Source organism: Gymnogyps californianus, chromosome 8 (assembly GCF_018139145.2).
Source record: "Gymnogyps californianus isolate 813 chromosome 8, ASM1813914v2, whole genome shotgun sequence".
In the NCBI taxonomy this organism is placed as follows: Eukaryota; Metazoa; Chordata; class Aves; order Accipitriformes; family Cathartidae; genus Gymnogyps; species Gymnogyps californianus.
Window position 1 is genome coordinate 29208244 of NC_059478.1, and position 16543 is coordinate 29224786.

General features: G+C 38.8%; 1 protein-coding gene across 1 annotated transcript in view; it reads right to left on the bottom strand.

The window, feature by feature from the left end:
* TTC39A (tetratricopeptide repeat domain 39A) overlaps positions 1-16543 on the bottom strand; it is a 49634-nt gene that overhangs the window by 8435 nt on the left and 24656 nt on the right. The window contains exons 7-15 of the mRNA XM_050900641.1: positions 15100-15199; positions 13890-13955; positions 7353-7461; positions 6631-6698; positions 6444-6503; positions 5507-5668; positions 3748-3839; positions 2595-2715; positions 187-298 (exon numbers count right to left, since the gene is read on the bottom strand). Coding sequence (XP_050756598.1) covers positions 187-298; positions 2595-2715; positions 3748-3839; positions 5507-5668; positions 6444-6503; positions 6631-6698; positions 7353-7461; positions 13890-13955; positions 15100-15199 — 890 coding nt within the window. The remainder of the gene's footprint in view (positions 1-186; positions 299-2594; positions 2716-3747; positions 3840-5506; positions 5669-6443; positions 6504-6630; positions 6699-7352; positions 7462-13889; positions 13956-15099; positions 15200-16543) is intronic.

Genomic DNA, 16543 nt, shown 5'->3' on the forward strand with positions numbered 1-16543 from the left:
CTACTATTGTAAGTTACTGCTATGTTAAAAAGGAAGATTATTCCTATCTGCATAAACAGTTTATGGTTTCATTATCTATGCTCCTCCTATGATCAGATTAACTTTACTAATGAGTGTCTCTATTCACAGATAATATCTTTAGCTATTGCACTGTAAAATACCTGCTTAAACCATATCACTGATTACCTGAACTTCTTGCCAATGCTTCTTCTGCTTCAATTAAAGTCTCTAACATGCCTTCTGTTAAGTTGGGACATTTTCCAATTACAGCGTAGCCGTTCCAGATATACATCATTTCCTAGGGTCAGGGAGAAATGACAGCATCATTAATTACAGTACTGGATAAATGCAGTTATCAAATACTTTAGTTTATGTATGATGAAAAAGTTACAGATTCCTTAAATAAAAAGTCAGTTTGTGAAAACGTATTTCCACTGCAACGGAAAACTTGTTACATTGGTTTTCACAACAAATTAGCCCTGGAAGACAACTAAAGAGCCATTTACTACACACAATGCAAGGAGGATTGCTTGAACAGAATGAAAACACAATCTCACTTATAGATGAAGGCAAGTACCAACAAAACAGACAGACTTAAAACATTCATGGCACATGGCTAACTGTCCCTTGATTAAGGTCTCCTCTTGTTTTTCAGTTCTAACCTAGCCAGGGCAGTAGTAACTAACTACAATGTATTGCTTCCATAGAAAAAATATGAAATCTCAGGACAACAAAAAGAAAACCAAAACCCCTGAACTTTAAGCCAAGCTTCAAGCAAACCAACAGAATTTTAGAGCCGAACTGTAAACTCCTTAAATTCCTCAGGTTTGTTTGATGTTCCCACAGAAAGTAACTTTTTTCTTATTCAACTGTTCTTAGAGTAAATTTTATTAAAAACTATTGGTTTAATTCCTATCTGTTATTGGGGTTCTCTCTTAGAGTATATCACCGGACCAAATGCGCCCATTGCCACTAGCAATCACAAAGTTAAAGATGGAAATATTTATATAGGCTTATGACTGGTCCTCATGATAAGTTTTTTATTCTATTTATTTATACGATCTAGTCTGTATTTGATAATTTAAAGCTTTTCAATAAAATTTCTGTATAGAATAACTGAGTTCTGGAACTATAGTACAAAAAGCTGTCAGGCTAGAATAGATGAAACAGCATGTTAACCCCAATCACTGTTGCTTTCACCATCCGGTCTCTATCAATTGGAAAACTTGTGCTGAACTTACTGTATCTAGTGCAGATTTGTTAACATGGTTTTGAAACAGAAGTATTCAAACTACATTTATTCTAGGCTAAATCTCTGAGCTAAGACTTGCTTGAGTCCAAGCAAGTCCCTTCACAGTGAAAAGAAAAATCCTAGAGATGAGATTCTGCACCCAATTCCACATCCTCAGAGTGCTTTTAACTGTTCAGCTGCGGCATCTGCTGCCTCAGAAATGCAACTGCAGCAGAAACAAAGGACGCAGTGCCCGGCTACTCCAAGGAGAGCTCGTAGTACAGAAACCTGTTCTGCTAAAATCCCATTAGAATAGCCCAGCTAAACCCCAGGTGTGTACGTTTCTTACTCTCTAAAACCTCTGAAACCTGAAAGGCAAATCAAAGTAACCTAATTATTTCTCTCATTTCAGTCTTAAGATTTAGTGGAAAGTGGCCCCTAGCGAATACCCCCGCTATGCTGTAACAACTATATTTCTTCAAGAAGCACTGTGCCACATACCCAGCTGGTGGGCTGAGAAATGACTACTCACTGGTGTCTCCAAGAGGCTCTCCTTGTTCAGGCATTTTCTTAAAGAGTATTTACTAATTATCCATCTGTTTCTCAAACACAACAGCTCAAAGCACTGCAAATGTTAGCACCACTGCACTTGGCAAACCTGTGGACTCAAAATCCTTTTATGTTCTTTTACGTGTTCTTTGCAGACAGATTTTTCTAAGTGCACCATGAGCGAGTCAATGGGTGCCTTATGCAGCTGTTCTCATCTGGCCACAGGGAACTGGCCAGCATTACAGGCCAAAAAAGAAAAAAAAGAAAAAAAAAAATCAGCAGTATGCAATGGTTTTCTGGAGTGGCTAAAGGATTTGGTTGTTTCATCCCGGCACCCGTGAGTTGCTTTGGAGAGCACCAAATTGCAAACATTCAGGGGCACATTAAATAGATGCTTACATACAGTCCCCAATTCTTGCATTGTTTCCTTGATTTCACCCCCACCCCCCGTAACTTGTACCTTAAAGTCTTCTTTTAGTAGGCTCAGTAAATGACACATGACAGAAGAGACCTAGGGCAAAGTTCCTCAAAAGGGAATCAAAAGAAAGCTGTTAGGAGCATGCTAGTCTATAGCTGGAATAATGAGTTACACATGCAACACATTTACGTGTCACAAACAACTGGCTTAGTTCCCTGTGGCTGGTGCATGCCCCAGTTTTACAGCATTCCTCGCATTCATTTGGCTTTGCTTTGGGAACATTCCAGTCTCCTGCAGAGGTTTTACCTTAGAAACACGGAAAGATACTATTCTAATTACCTCGGTTTTATTTCCATAAATTAAAAAAATGTTGGGGGGGGGATATCTCTAACTTACCAAAGGTGGAACAGGCAAAGGAATGGGGTTTGAAGAAAGATATCGTCGAGCTTTCCGAATTGCAAACTTTTCTGTAGGCAGAGATTTCCCTGCAATTTTCAGTTTCAAACTGGGAACAATCCTGAAAGTTTAAAGGAAAATGTAAGGAATTTTTCCTCTGTGAACCTCTGGGAAAAAAACATTCAAACTTAACAAAAAAAAAAATCAAACCAAAGAGAACTTTAAAAAGCTGTTACCCACTGAGCTACTGCTACCTCTGGGGAAGCTGAGCAATACATATTCACAAAAGCTGTCTTTATGCAGGGCACGTATATCTCTAGGCTTCCTCTTTAATCATGCAGGAGGAAGAGGGACTCTTCCCCACCCAAAGAATAAATTAGATGATGCGCCTAACTTATAAAGGGCCCATCACTCTTCACAGACTAAGAAAGAGGCAAGCTAGCTTTTGTCAGTGTTCTTCCCATTCTCCCAAAGACCAAACCTATTCACTTCATAATGGATCCCAAATCCAGTGAAATCTGCTTGTAATGATTATATAAGATACGGAAAACCTGAAAAGTATCAATATATTGTAAGCACATAAAAAAGTGATATTTAGATTTTATAGAAAAACTGTAAAAAACAAAGTAATCAATTTTCTTTGCCCCAGCAAGGTTTAGGCATTTTTGAGCTTAAACATTACAATCAGGTTAACTCACTGTGTTAATAACGCATATATTCACTTGCACATTTAACTATTTCATATTCCTCTCAGACTCAAAACCCAAGAATTAACTTGTACTGATGTCTCCACTAAGGAGGCACACATCTTGTAGCACAATCCATTGAAGGCTTTCATATCTTACATGCCATTTTGATTAAAGGAAACAACTGAAAAAGAATGTGAATATTACATGCAACAGCAGCAGCTACTGTATGGCTGATAGACCCAATATCCTATCCCTGAAGTATTTCCAGGCCAGGAGAAACCTGCTGTCTGAACTCAGGGTCCACTTTAGTCTAAGAGAGTGTTTCATTCTGCAATTTCTCACCAGTCCAGTGCTATTTGCGCAGATCTTCCAAACTGCACAATGAATAATTTTGCCTCTCTTCACCCGACACTGTGATGTGAAAAGGTAGGAAACTGTTATAACTGGAAGTTAGCAAATTTTACCTAAATAATTCAACTTCGCTGTCTCCAAAAGGACTGCAGTCATTGGGTCCAAACATACTGAGATAAGCAGCTTTCATGTAAATATAAGTAGCCTGCAAATGCAATCAAGAATATCTATACAGAAAAATGAATTTACAGCATCACCATTATTGATATAAAGCACAAAACAGCAACAAAGAGGAAGAAGTTACTGCTTTGGCTCACAAACAGACATAATCTTACAAAATTTTAAGCAGGAGATAAGTATTTTAGAAAGTGGTGTACAGAAAATTTTTTTATGATGTATGTCTTTGTTTACTTTGTATCAGCTTATAGTTTATGTCCAAATTCCAAGAACAAATGTCATGCTTGTGTAAAGTGAATTTTTATTACTCTCAGGAATACATGCTAGAAAACTTATGAAAAGGTCATGCTCAGAGAAAAAATAATACTATATAGTCTATGTGTCCAATCACAACTTGGTAGCATATCTCAAATACTAGGTTCTAGAAAACAGTTTTTGAAGGGTTTCATGATTTCAGATTATGAAAAGTACTGATTTCATAGGGATTCCTGAGCAATCATACATTCAGCAAATAAGGAAAGCAAAGCAGCAGATGACATTACAACTCTTGCAACAGCAGAGAATAACAGTTGGCAAGTTCTTGATGACTACTTTAAGGAGTCTACAGTAACCTTAAGTTTCAGGAGTTTTCTGGAATATTTTGTGATTATTTATTTACATTGGAATCTAACAGTGCATAAACGTGACCACCTTTCATTTAGTTACATTAGTTTCATTTAGCTAGACCACCTAGCTCATGTAGTTACTAGCTTGCTACTATCACTTTGTACTGTAGATTACATATTAATAGGAAGCATCTTCTCTGCTTCTCTAAGGCCCCTGCAACATAGTATAAAACCCTACACACAGTTTAAAAGGACACACGTTAATAATAATCCTACAGCATTTCAGGATATTAAAGCTTTTAAGCCAGGTGGTGCAGCCCTGGCTGTGGGAGCTATTCAGACTAATGCACCTGGCTGAATGCGTTGCTGGAATCCCCAGGGGCACAGGGAGTCCATACTGCAGTGTTCACCCACGTGGGAGCACTGAGAGAGTTCCTCCCACCTGGCTGCTTGGACCTTATGTTGGTTTTGGTTCCACTTGGCCAATACATACAATGTGTAGTAGAAAAAACAGACAGAGATACCCTTCCAACACACATAGTCTGATCACATTAGGAAGAAACAAACCTCCAATCAACCACGCGCCCCTCCCGTGGCCAGACTTAATCCCTTCTGACAGATTTCCCTGGGGCTCAGGGGAAGACAAGGAAGGACAGCTACCAGGGTTCTGGATGGAAGAGCTTCTCCCTTTCAGACACACAGGGCAAGGCGCCTCTTCTAATTATATTTATTGTCCTAGAGGCACCATCATGGCTAGCCTCACTCATCACCAAAAGAGCTTATTTCCATAATGTAATGAAAGAAATGGCAACTTGCGCCATTAACTGCAATGTGTTGATGACACAACCAGTCAATACACAGCAGAACATCTTTAACAACCTGTTCTTCATCTACAAGTCAGGCCCAAAAGATTTCTGTTTGCCCACAACCTGTTCAGATTTGAATGTCTGCAATTCACATTGTTCTATAAGAGCCACAGCAGACCAGGTTTTGTTTTACCTCATCTTCAAAGCTACAAAAAGTCAACTCAATCTGATTGAAAGTAATAGATACTACAGGGCCTTCCGCCCTCCTGTTCTACTTAACTTACCTTTGACCAAGTGTTTTCTTTGCTTAGCAGGTCTGCATAGAAGAAAGCCATCTTCCACTGGCGCTTGTAGGTGAAGCACCACATGAGCTCCCAGTAACACATGTGATGAAACTGCTTCCAATATTGCTGAGCCTCGCAACATTCTTCATACCTATTAACTGCCTGAACACAGAGATTTCCAAACACTGCCTTAATCAAGTGTAAATGCACGTACACCAGTGCTGTAATAGACACTGGGGCTCCATGATCTGCTGGCATGCCTCCTGCAACTTCCAAGTTATTAGCAGCCCAGTATTCCCCAAAATTACGTCTGTTGGCTTCACACAAGAGATTCTTGGCTCCACAGTCATCCTCGTGTTAGCAAGTTTACCCCTGCCACAGAGCTCCCCGTTTCTGGAAGTTACATTAAGTTCTAAGCATAGGCAAAATGAATGTTTGTGTCTAGGGAAATCAGGAAACTAAAGTCAGAGGACAGATGCCTAGCTGACATTTATTGTTGCAGCTCCAAAGATTTCACGGGAGCTACTGCACTGCACACCAGCTGATACTCTGTCTCAGAGTATTTTGGACGTGCATTCTTCATCTCTCTAATTGTTTCAAGTCTTGTATGACTCTCCACTCAGACTGAAGGCAAAGGATTACCACGGGATGTTATTAAAGGCACAACTTGCTTCAGGATAGGAAAGACAATGAGAAAACTGTGTCATTAATTCTGGCGGACTAGATTATCACCAGAAATTGAGAGGGGTAGCAAAACGAGCTGGTCAAACAAGCTAGTCAAAATAGTTTTCAAAATTCCTGTTTGTAATTCATAAACTATAAATTACACATAAGCCAAAGCCACAGGAAGCATTAGCCAAAAAGGAAGCATTGTTCCTGGAGGAGTTTTTCTAAAGCTTTCGAAACTTACTTTCCCAAGAGCAAAAGGATTACTTACCGCATCAATATTACCCTTTAGTGTTTCTATCCTGCCTGCAAAAAACAGGAATATGGCTCCCTGTAATAAATAATAATAAAAATACAAGTGTTCTATAACAGTTTTCAAGCTGACCATCCAGTCTAGATCTTTGTCATTGGGCAAGAAAACAAACGATCATACCAAACTAAATTATGATTCATTTTACCTTTGGATAGCGAGCCAAGTAAGGCTTAAGTAGTCTTTCTGCCTCCTCAACATTTCCTTTTCCTGTCCCTAGAATGCATAAAAATGCAAGTGATAAAAATAGTAAGAAAAGAAAAAAGAAAAAAAAAAGAACAGGAATGCAAAGTACTGATTAGCCATCCTCATCTGGCCAATATGTACGTTCCTCTCCCTGATAAGTAAGGCATAAACACAGGTTGGTGTTGCACTAAGCCAGCAAGCAGGAAGACCTGAACAACATTGTGCTTACTGACTTGAAAACTCACTTACGCGCAGACAAACACATTTTGTAGAATGCTTTAGCAGGAGATAACAGGGAAGTATGTCTCAGCGGGAAGCTATCACCTCCCAAAAAAGTCAGAGATGACATATAAACATAAACAAAATATTCAGGAAGTCATCACTTACAGCCATTATTTTAACCTCCCAAATAATGCACCTGACTACTGAAGACAGATTTAGTTCTCACAACTTCCTTTGCTATCCCCATCATCTCCCTTCTTATGTGTTAAACAAACCTCCATCTTGAAGATTAAGACACTCTCTTCAGTTATGATCACTATCGTAAAATTACCCACAAATGAGTTATATTTAATCTCATCATGAACAAACAATTCACCAACAAATAGGTGATGGAATCATCTTTTTCCCCTCTGTGTCCCACAAGAACGAATCAAATCCAAGAGTTATTATAAACAATCTTACCTAACACAAAGGTCATGAAAGTATGATAGCAAAGCAACAGCATGGTACACAGCACCGACCTAAAGCTGTATGATGATGCTCCTTCTTGAAGCTGCAGCAGACCATGCTCCTGTGCAAACAGAGGTGAGGAGGACAAGTATTGGAAAAGACCCAAAGCTGTGTTTTGCTACTTTGTTAACTTCTGCAGTGTCATCTACAGATTGCTCACTCACCAAATTCCCAAAATGCACTGACATACATTGCTTACATAGCAATCAAAGATAAAAACACACATATGAAGTTATCTAACAGTTTTTCATGGAGTTACTGCTTAGCCTGGAAAGCATCTGATGACAGAGCAGCAACTTGGGATGTATTACATGGTTAACATAAGAGAATGCAAGACAACTTATCACTGTCATCCAAGTGCTGCTAAACAGCATTCCAGAAACAGAAAGACAGAGTTTTGAAATGCAAGGCAAATAACACATATCGCCATTGTGTAGTGTATCCATATTTGTTGTTATTCACTGCATAAGCAAGTTAAAGATATCAAGAAAAAAAATAAAATCTGCAACTAGCACGGCAAAAGGTGACAGGGCAAAAGGATGTTTTTAAGTATGCTAAGAACAAAAGGAGCTTTGCAATGATGTTGGCCCACTACCACCAGTGGAAAAATACGATGAAAAGAAGAATATTTCTGCTCCCTTTGGGAAGAACTAAAGCAATCAAATATAATGCTGTATTCATAATCAATGAGAGCATGACGGACAACCAACTTTAAGGATTCAAGCTCCTGAGGCAACAGCATTTAGCAGCCCATTCTAGGACTGGTTCCATGATATCAACAGCAAGAATATAAATATGCAAATGCATTAAACATGAGATCTGCCTACTAGTAAATATGCACAGTAAGACGTCCACTGTGTGCTGGGGAAAATTCTGTTTAAAAGTTACACTACGACTGCAATGGAAAGTTACTGGAACATGATGTATGTGACTATAAGGACATCCGTTCAAACCAGCTACACTATAAATAGGGACCCTGAGGGATGTCTATCAGAGCCACTGTGGAAGGTATCAGAGAGAGCACTCAGAGCATGATCTCAACACAGATTTTCATCTTTTGTGTGTCGTTGCCCACAGAGGCCTGTTACGCTACCTCACCTTTACCACTTACTGTGTAAACCCTGAAGTCTGTAATCATATTCTAATTTTCATCATACATGTACTTTTTCACTTAACTAGTGTGGTTAAGTGTTTTCATATAAATACAGTTATTTTGTGTTTTTTAAAAAAATCTTAATTTATTACATTAATTACTGTTAAAGGTACCATTAACATACATATTTGCAGGTCAATTAGTATAACATCTAGCCTGGACAAAATAATGAAAATACTGACTTGCATGTCACTTCAGAAGAAATTAAAAGATAGTAAAATCACTACTGAAAATCAATGACTTAATAGAAATCAAGCACTCAGCAAAATAAAGCCAACTTCATTTTCTGCTGAGAGCAGAAGTTTGATTGATACAGGTAAGTAACAAAATATGATATATTCAGCTGCTTTAAACTGCCCAGATGAAAACCACAAATATTTGGATTTAAAAAAAAGTAGCACTATAGCACTGCAAGGTAGAAGTAAGACAAAACATTCTGTGGAACGAATTTTGGCAGAAAAAAATTCCAAAGTAGATTTCCAAAGTACATTTTTTTGAAGTGAAAAATCTTCAGGCTGGTTATTTCACTGAGCCTTTACTGACATCAGTACTATGCCTTACAGTGTTTGATATCTTCCATATAATATAAAAATATATATAAAATGAATGCTGATCACATTTGTGAACAGCACTAAGAATGATAGAGAAGCAAATTTTATCAGTCATATAGAATAATTTAATCATTTGTCAAGTTGATCTCATGTATTTTAGTCTCAAAAATGTATTTTAATACAGCCAAACACAAAGTTATCATCTGTACGGACAAGGAATGCAACCCACACCCACCCCACGTGGGACTGCATCCTGGAAAGCAGTAACTGTGAAGTAACTGGATTAAGAACATTGCCCATTCATCAGAAGAGGGCTGCAAATCCGGCATACTTGAGCCTAAATTCTTAAACTGAGTAGTTACACAGGTATGGGAAGCTCACCGATCAAGCTAGTTCACTCTGGTATGTCCATAATCCTATTTTGTCAGTACAGGTATTAAAGAATGCTTACTTTTCACTCTGCCACTTGAATATCCCAAACTTCCTATATTAAAGTAACAACATAATCAGTAGACACAGTCTGAAAAAAAGAAATCTAGAAGTAGTTGTTATTAGTATTACAATGCTTGCTTGTAGAAAAGGCTGCAACAAAGCTGCTTCTCCTCAAAAAAACTCTTGCAAACTGCTTCTGTTATAAGATGATCCCCAGGAAAGCAGGACGATGACGGGTGTCACCAGGAAACATGTTTTAGATACCACACTCAGTCAGCCAGCCTCCCTAGGCTCCCCCTGAGGCTGGTAGAGACAGAGGTACTCCTCCAAGGAACAATTCAGCACAGAAGCCTAGGTCAGACATTATGAATCACCTTTTCAAGCACCTACTCTTTCTCCATAGGGAGCCCACGGAGATTAGCCAGCAAACCTAATCATCTCAGTGAGGTGTCATGAGTTGGGCAACACCCCCATGTAATCCTCACTGGGGATCAAACTGAGGATCTCAGAACCAAATCACAAGCAGCTACTACTTGAGCCTAAGCAGAAAATCTGTAAACAAACTACACTCACTGGTGCCAGTCACTAAGTGAGTGTATTATATTTAATTGTTAGGACACACCTTCTAACCATAAATAACCCATAAATATCTCCCACACCTATTATGCCACAGGTGATATGAGCAATCCCAGAACACCAGGAAGGAGCTTCCAAACAAAGTCTATTACAAGGCATACTGCTACAATATAAAACAGATGTCAAGGCAGTAAGTGGTCATAATTTCTCCAAAATACTTAAATGACATTAACTCACACAAAATGTAAGTTACTCTGAAGGGCATTAGGTATAATGCAGAGCAGGGAGCAATGACACTTCTTAGAGACAAATGCGATCCAATACGGTAACTCTCACCTTTCTGTGCAAGTTGCTCATAACATCCCACAAGCTCTTAATTCCCAAGACTGTCACTACATTATATTACATCAGTATGTCATAGATTTGATCCTTGTCCCAAGACATCCAAAGCTCTGTCATTCAGGACTCCCCACAGGAGCAGTGGGGATTCCCACGGTGAATGCAGGACAAACAAGGACAATGCTCCAAACCATTATCAGACAACGTTGAGACTGGTTCATATTTATTTCAGCTGTCACTGACTAAAATCCATCTAGTTTCCTGAAGCGAAAGCTCTTGAATGATATTTTTAAACTGCCCTCTTTTAATTAGGGATCTTGATAATGAAAGCAAAGCAAGGTCATCGTTCACGTCCCGTGCCCTGATCACATTACTGCAGGCTTAGCAAGGAGGATGGATACTACTAACAGCTTTTACGAAGAATTGACTAATTAAACTGGTAGACAGGGCATCTGAATGTATCCCATGAAATAATTTTAGATTTAACCTTCATTTAAAATTTGCAGAAGAGACCAAAATGCAATTCAAAAAGAGATGCTTAGTGGGAAACTGGAATTCAATTTATTATAAACTGACACATCAAAAATATTTTTCAGCTCAGCTGCTTTGGGAAAAATGTCCTCCCACATCAAAAAGTATAATTTGAAAGAAACTGGTTCTATCTGAAAGTTTTCCTGCCTTCCCCTGAAATCATGCTGTCACCTGACCCCCTGACAAATTGCACTTAACATATGGTGGGCTCATGTCAAACTTTTCTACAGTTTAGCAGCACAGTATTTGTAATCGTCTATAAAAAAAGAACAAGAGTAAATATTAGCCTGAGACCTGGCAGAGGAGTCAGTAAGAAGGGTTCAATGCTTGTACGGAAGATAGCGCAAGGACTCTTCTGATCTCGCATCAGAAGTCAGTTATCATTAAACACGAAAAGTCCAGATGGGACACATACTCCACCTACTGCCCAGTGAGTGAGGAAGGCATGCCTCCCCAGCACAGCGTACATGATGGTAATACATACCTCTGCCCACAAAAAATTTCTCACGGAATTGGGCAAAACTGCATTGAACCTCATTGCCCAAATGCAGGGCCTATGCCATTAAACACAAATAAGACCATATTTTGACTAATGACACAGGGGAAAGGAGCTTGAACAGCGAGAAGGGCACAACTGGCACATCTTGGACTGGAAGGGAACAAACGTGGCCTCAGGCTACTTTTATACTTTCTTGATCTTATCCTACCTACTATTTTGAGACTCCAGACTGCTGTTAAGTTGATCATGTTGTCCACAGTGCTCACAAATGGCTTAGGAAGTAATGGAGCTTTGGGCATGTCCTCATTTACTATCAGACATGACATGTCTGAGAGACAAGAAGAGCCCCTAGGGGCAAATCTGCTGGCTTCAAGGCAGATTAGTATTGTGGAAGATATCACAATGCAATTTTATATCCAGTTTTAAATAAACACATGACCCACACCAAAAGCAAGCTGTCCTCCAGTGCACTGTAGCTGTCTCAGGTAAACTGTAAACAGCTCAAGGCACTAACCATGGCTCTTTTGTCTTTTGCACAATCTGATGCTCACCATGAGCATTTAATGGAAAAGACTGCAAGATCAAACACAGACGTATTCAAAACTCCCTTCTGCTGGATGGGGTGCAGCACATGACACAAACTTTCCCTCTCCTCCTCTGTCACTGTTTCTTTCACCTTCTAGACTCTTGTCTGTACTGCAGGGGACAGCCTCCTCTTGCAAGCTTTGGAAAACCACCACTGGAAAGGATTGCAAATGCAACTGCAATTTTGCTTTTGGCTTTAGGCATCTGACTCACAAATGTTAAACGCAGAAAGACTTTTTTAGGATGTTAAAATAAATGACCACCAATGAACTTTGATCAACATGTTTAAAATACTCCTTTTTTTATGGTGTGCAGACAGCAGGTTTTTGCTTAAATTTATGGTAATCTAGGTCATGCTTCAGTGAGTTATTAAAAAACTGGAACAGAAGCTGACTCATCAACACAAATATCAGCCCACTCATAGCCATACAAGAAATCCCAGGGCCAAAAGAAAACAACAGAAATTCAATTAGAGGGACAATTTTCATCTGCAGTAATAAGATGAGTGTTCAGCAAAGTATTCTCAGAACTCTGCTGGTACATGAATTGCCCTTACATTTCTAGGAGAACATTTTGCTTTAGATGCTCTTTGTTTTCATAACTGACAGGTAGAACTATTTGATATTTGCCTCTACTGCTTGTGAAACAGGTCCTGGTCAGCTCCTGGAAATTTCCAAGTTCTAATCCATGCTCTGCCAAAAGCTCCTTGCTTTTAAACTACACATTTTATTCTCAGATCTAAGATCCTTCCAGTAAACTAATAAAATGGTGATGACACTCATCCACCTGTCACCTAAGGTTACAGCTCTGATTAAGGAAACATTTTTCTCCTTGAAACTTGTTTTGTAAATAGAAAGCATTACAAAAGAGTTACGTTTTAACTTGTTTATACAGCTTTTTTTGTGTTTGCAGGACATTAAACATTTACCTTACCCAGCATTTATGAAATAAATGCAACCAGTGGTTTAGGTTAAACGGACCATGTTTTCTTAATCCAGGAACCCAACTTTGAGTGAATCTCATGTTCTGCTGGCAGAATGAGAGACAAGGGCAGGCAAAAGGTATCAAGGCCAAGATATTCCCATCAATTTAGTATCCTATTTTAAAACAAATAATCCACAAAAAACTAACATAGCACTTTCCGTGCATCTGCCCTGCAGAATAACGCAGGTTCATGTGAGTTTACTGGTGCTTCATTACTAAACTTCTGTCCTTAGACTGCATGCACAAACAACATAGGTCAGACTGGTTACTCTCTAGGCAAAAAAGCACTTACTCTTTTAGGTAAAGATAATTTAATTGCCACACTCAAGTTACCAGTTGCTATTAAAGACATGGAGGGAAAAAAAAAAATCAGAAATGAAATTGAATTATTTTTTTTCCCCAGCTGGATGTCATGCAGGAACCTGTCAGGGACATTCAGACACCATAATGAGAGTAACTATCAAGCAAGCTAATATATTAAAGGCTAAGAATACACTTTTGGCTATGGATTTCTAAGCACAAGCATACATCAAAAGACCAATAACTAAAACCCTAAATATGTCAACATCATTGTATTAGCCATTGTCTTTATCATGTTTCACAACTGTATCATCATTGAACAATGGTATCACAATCTTTGAAGTGTAATAGTTCAGACAAAAATATAAAGGAAAACTGAGCTGCATGAAAGCACTAGTGCCAACACTGCACATGGGTGATACCAATCAGAGTGTTTCAGAGGGTTACAGCTAATGTGAGGAAGAAGAGAGAAACTCCTGTCTCTGTTGTTTAATTTAAGAGTGAGGGGAATGTACCAATAACATTTAGTTCACATTTACCTTGTTTCCAGAAAATCCAACAAACTCCAGTAATCTCAGAATCCGTGCGGGAAACATGGACAATGTCTACAGAAAGAAATGCAACAGTTATGCAGTAATAGACTTTCTGCCTCTCAGCTACCAGCTGCCTCCTACAACTTTTCCAAACACAACAAATAATCACGAAAATTACTAAAAACATCTTTATATTTCTGACGATTTTCTGGGTAAATGTACACACTCGCTATATTTTACATACAATTTAAACAGAAATATCTGTTTAATATAGGGACCCTGTGTCTCCAGGATTCCCTGCATAGAAATATGTTTACACAGCACATGCTTAGTAACTCTAGTACTTCTTGGATGTTTCAGAAATACTGGGTGCATACCACACAGTACATATTTGTTCTTTGTGCAGTAAATCTAACATTTGGGCGTATGCCAGACTCACACAAAGTAATGCAAGCAAGGGGAAGCACCAGGCACTTTCTGCAGCCCATCACCTGAACAACCACGTCACCCCTTGCCATCTCTGGGTCAATGCCTCTCTGACATACCAGGAACCATCCTGTACCATTTGACCACCTGCTTTCTGACCAGAACACAAACAACAACAGCCAGCAGTGGCCTGAGGAGCACCCCAGGCCCCATTCATGTACCCTGCCCCACCAACTGCCCTGCTAACAGCCAAGTCCCTGGTTGCTTCCCAAGAGCCAGTTAAACAGTAAATGGAAGTCAACAAGCACAGGCAACTGCTGCTTCTCTGCAAGGCTTCTCCTGGCCCCCAAGCCAGTGGGTCCCTGCTCGTGAGACTATAACACCTTCCCCTCCAAGTACCTCCCAAGCATTGGTCACTTGGCTACTGAACACTCTTACTGGAAGCTGGGCACAGGCACTCAGCTATATTCTCAAAGAACATGCCCTTAGGCCATGTCAGATGAGGTAATTTCTCAGTCGATAATCTCCCCATGAGGATGTGCAAGTGGGTCTGCACACACAAAGCAGTGTTGCCCATGCTGCGGGTAGTAGTCTCTTTATTTCTAAAGTGTATTACTATCTGACATTCTTAGACCAGAGACTAGAATCCTTCAAGTGTCAGCACACATATCTAATTTTAACTCTATGACTAGTAACACTGATGTCAGTGGAACTTCTCAGGTATTTAAGTTAAGATCATTTTCAGGAGGTTGCAGGACTTCAGCTCAAGAGAAGAACTGTTGGTACATACCAGATTAAATGCTCCAACTCCAAGTTTTACACCTCCCTCAAAATGAAGATGGTTCTCTCCTTTGACATAATGTGGAGACTGTATGAGACTGTCCAGCTCCCTGAAAATGCACAAGATACTCTTACATTGCCAGTAAATAAAATGATTAATTACAATTCAGTAAGAAAGTAACCCAATTACCTTGAAGTACACAGTAGTTCAAAAAAGGTCAATTTGTCACCTCACCCAGGTGAACAACACCTACAACATTTTGTTGGATTTATCAACAAATCATTTCTGTCACATTACTATCAATTAAAAAATATGGAGTCCTGGAGATTAATTCCTGTCAAACAGACATAGTCAATTTGCAACCACATTTCTGCCTGAAAATGTTTCAAGAATGGCTGTTGGGAGTAACACCAACCTTTACTACTGCAAAAAGAGACGATGGGGCAGTGCAGGAGAGTTAAATTTACATTAGCAAATTTTATTTGAGTTTCACTAATTCCTGGATTAGGTATTCCCTTTTTGTGCATGTTCATTCAAAAGAACATTTTGTTATATATAGGAAAAGACAACTGTAAGAAATATTTTAAAATAGGCAGGTATATTGGAAATTACTTCTCACTTATTTTTCTAACTTTCATAGATCTCAACTTTGTAGCATCCCTTTACTTCCCCTGTGTAAACCAGCTGGATTTGAACCTGTTTTGTCTCCAAGCTTTCTATAGCTATGTGTTTTTCACACTATTGTTTTAGTTTATTTTGTTAATTACTAGAAGAAAAACGTTCTTTTAATGGCAGCCACATACTTGTGTTCAGGCTGTCACGTTTTTATCTGCTGATTGTTGCCAACAAATATAGGACTATTCATTGTAATTGCAGTGTTTACAATGGACCTGCATTTAGAGTCACCTTCAACCCACACAAATATGACAAATGTCATCTCTCTCCCTTTTAGTATACTTCTGGAGAACCTGGACTGGATGCTGGTTTGTGTCTGCTAGACACATGACTTTTTGTGGCTGTTCTGAGTCCAAATTTAAAGTCCTAAAATAAAACAAAATATGATGCATATTTAGCTTTCACTTTTTAAAATTATTCATATAAGTCTGTACTACCATGAAAGTTTTCTGATACTTTTTATTCATTAACAATAAGTAAATGTTTCATTCTGAATTATTGTTTTATTTAATTCCTTTTTTTTTTTTTTTACAGTGTATGGTAACCTTTCCTCCCTGAGAGTTTTAAAAATTGTATCTTTGCAACATATACTCCTCCTGTCTTTTCAGGGTTGCTGTTGTTGCAGATTATCAAGCAGCATTGCTGACAGCGGGGAAAGGAAAGATGGCTTTTTATATCAGAAACTATGTTGTAAAAAATATTTTAAAAATATTGATCAATCAAAGCAAATAAAGTCGCATTTCCATATTTCATTGTTTTCTCTGTGACCTGTTGCACC